At 42.1% G+C, this 1,791-nt stretch overlaps 1 protein-coding gene across 1 annotated transcript; it reads right to left on the bottom strand.

Annotated features, from left to right (window-relative positions):
* Window positions 1-895: 895 nt before the first annotated feature.
* LOC122672292 lies at window positions 896-1,243 on the bottom strand. Its single transcript, XM_043869786.1, has one exon. It carries the CDS (start codon window positions 1,241-1,243, stop codon window positions 896-898), a length of 348 nt encoding a protein of 115 aa, XP_043725721.1.
* Window positions 1,244-1,791: the final 548 nt, after the last annotated feature.

The raw sequence follows: 1,791 nt of genomic DNA, 5'->3' as shown, positions 1-1,791 counted from the left end.
GACCCGCACTTCAAGGACTTCGAGGAGGGTACGTGTACCTAACATTTAGGGTTTAAAGCTTACCCATTGTGTGGTCCAATCGCCCATCAAGGTTGAATCCAATCTTTGTTTAAAGCTTTTCCTTCGAGTGTCACAACTCGAGGTCACAGGTGTCGACTGTTGGCCGCATCGTCACACCTATCATTAAGAATTCAATTTGACCCGAAAAACTTAGGGTGTATTTTGGGCGCGGGTGTAACATGTCTACCCAATCTCTATGAGTATCAGCCATTTTTTGCAATATGACTTTGACATTTTTGTTGGCTACTTCCACTGCTCTGTTAGTCTATGGTCTGCAAGTCATAGACCAGTGTCTTTTAATACCAAACTTGGCGCAAAATTTATATGTTTTTCCCAAGAAATGTGCTCCCTGGTCGGATATGAGGGCATGTGGCACTCCATATCTACATATGAAATTTTCCTTGATGAACTTTGCTACCTTCGCAACCATCAAGATGGTGTAAGACTGTGCTTCCACTCACTTGGTGAAATAATCTATGGTGATGAGTATGAATTCATGTCCGTTAGATGCTTTTGGCGTCACCTTCCCTATGATGTCGATGCCCCATGTGGAGAATGGCCAGGGAGTGTTCAATGAATGGAGTTCCGTGGGAGGAATGTGAATAATGTTGGAAAATATCTGGCACTTGTGACATCTTTTCACGAATATGGCACAATCTTCTTCCATGGTTGCCCAATAATATCCTAATCTTAGGATCTTCTTGGTGAGCATTCTGGCGTTCATATGTGGTCCGCAGATTCTCTGATGGATTTCCTTCATGATTGTTTGAGCTTGTTCCTCATTTACACAGAGCAGTTGTATGCCATCATAAGATCTTTTATACAACAAGTCTCCTTAGATCATGAATTGCATGGTGTACTTTCGTAGCCACTTCTTTTCACCCACTGTGAAATGTTCAAGATACCACCTTTCTCTGATGAAGTCAATTATGGGGGTGAACCATATTTTTCCATCAACTGTCAAGACATTCACTGATTCTTCATATGCCGGCTCACATCTCTTGTCTGCCATAAATTGTCGAATCTGGGCATCTGAGCTGCATTCAACCATTGAGGCGAGGGTGGCCAAAGCATCTGCAAATTTGTTGTTGACTCTTGGCAAATATTCGAATGTAATTTCTTCAAAATTCTTGATTATCCCCTCCAAGTACTCCTGATAGGGTTTCAGCTTTTCATCTTTCATTTTCCATTTCCCTTGAGTTTGACAGATTACAATTTATGAATCCCCATAAACATTCAACTTCTTGATTCCCAATGCCATGGCGGCCTCAAGGCCAATCACACATGCGTCATACTCTACGATGTTTTTGGTACATGGGAATTCTAATCGGAAAGCAGAAGGGAGATAAAGATCTTCTAGGGTTATCGACAATAGTTTGGCCCCGTATCCTCTTTGATTGGCTATGCCATCAAAGTACAACCGCCACCAATCTTTGCATTCTTCTTCTTCCATTCATGCTAAGTCCTCATCCAGGAAAAGATCTTTCGTTGGCCGCGAATTCGACTCCACCGGATGTGTACCTAGATGGTCTAAGACTGCTCGCCCCTTCATAGACTTTTGGTTAACATATGTTATGTCAAATTCTAATAATAAGAACAGCCATCTGGCTATCCTACCGATTAGTACTGGCTTTTCAAAAAAGTACTTTATCGGGTCCATCCTTGAGATGAGTCAGATTGGATGTGAAAGCATGTAATGCCTCAATCTTTTAGCTACCCAAACCAAGGCGG

Source organism: Telopea speciosissima, chromosome 8, assembly GCF_018873765.1.
Source record: "Telopea speciosissima isolate NSW1024214 ecotype Mountain lineage chromosome 8, Tspe_v1, whole genome shotgun sequence".
NCBI classification, from domain to species: Eukaryota; Viridiplantae; Streptophyta; class Magnoliopsida; order Proteales; family Proteaceae; genus Telopea; species Telopea speciosissima.
Note: the sequence above shows the minus strand (reverse complement) of the source record. Positions and strands in the feature narration are given on the sequence as shown.

Bases quoted from the DNA above. Each gene is read 5' to 3' on its own strand.
- LOC122672292 (XM_043869786.1), bottom strand. From the start codon at position 1,243: ATGAAAGATGAAAAGCTGAAACCCTATCAGGAGTACTTGGAGGGGATA.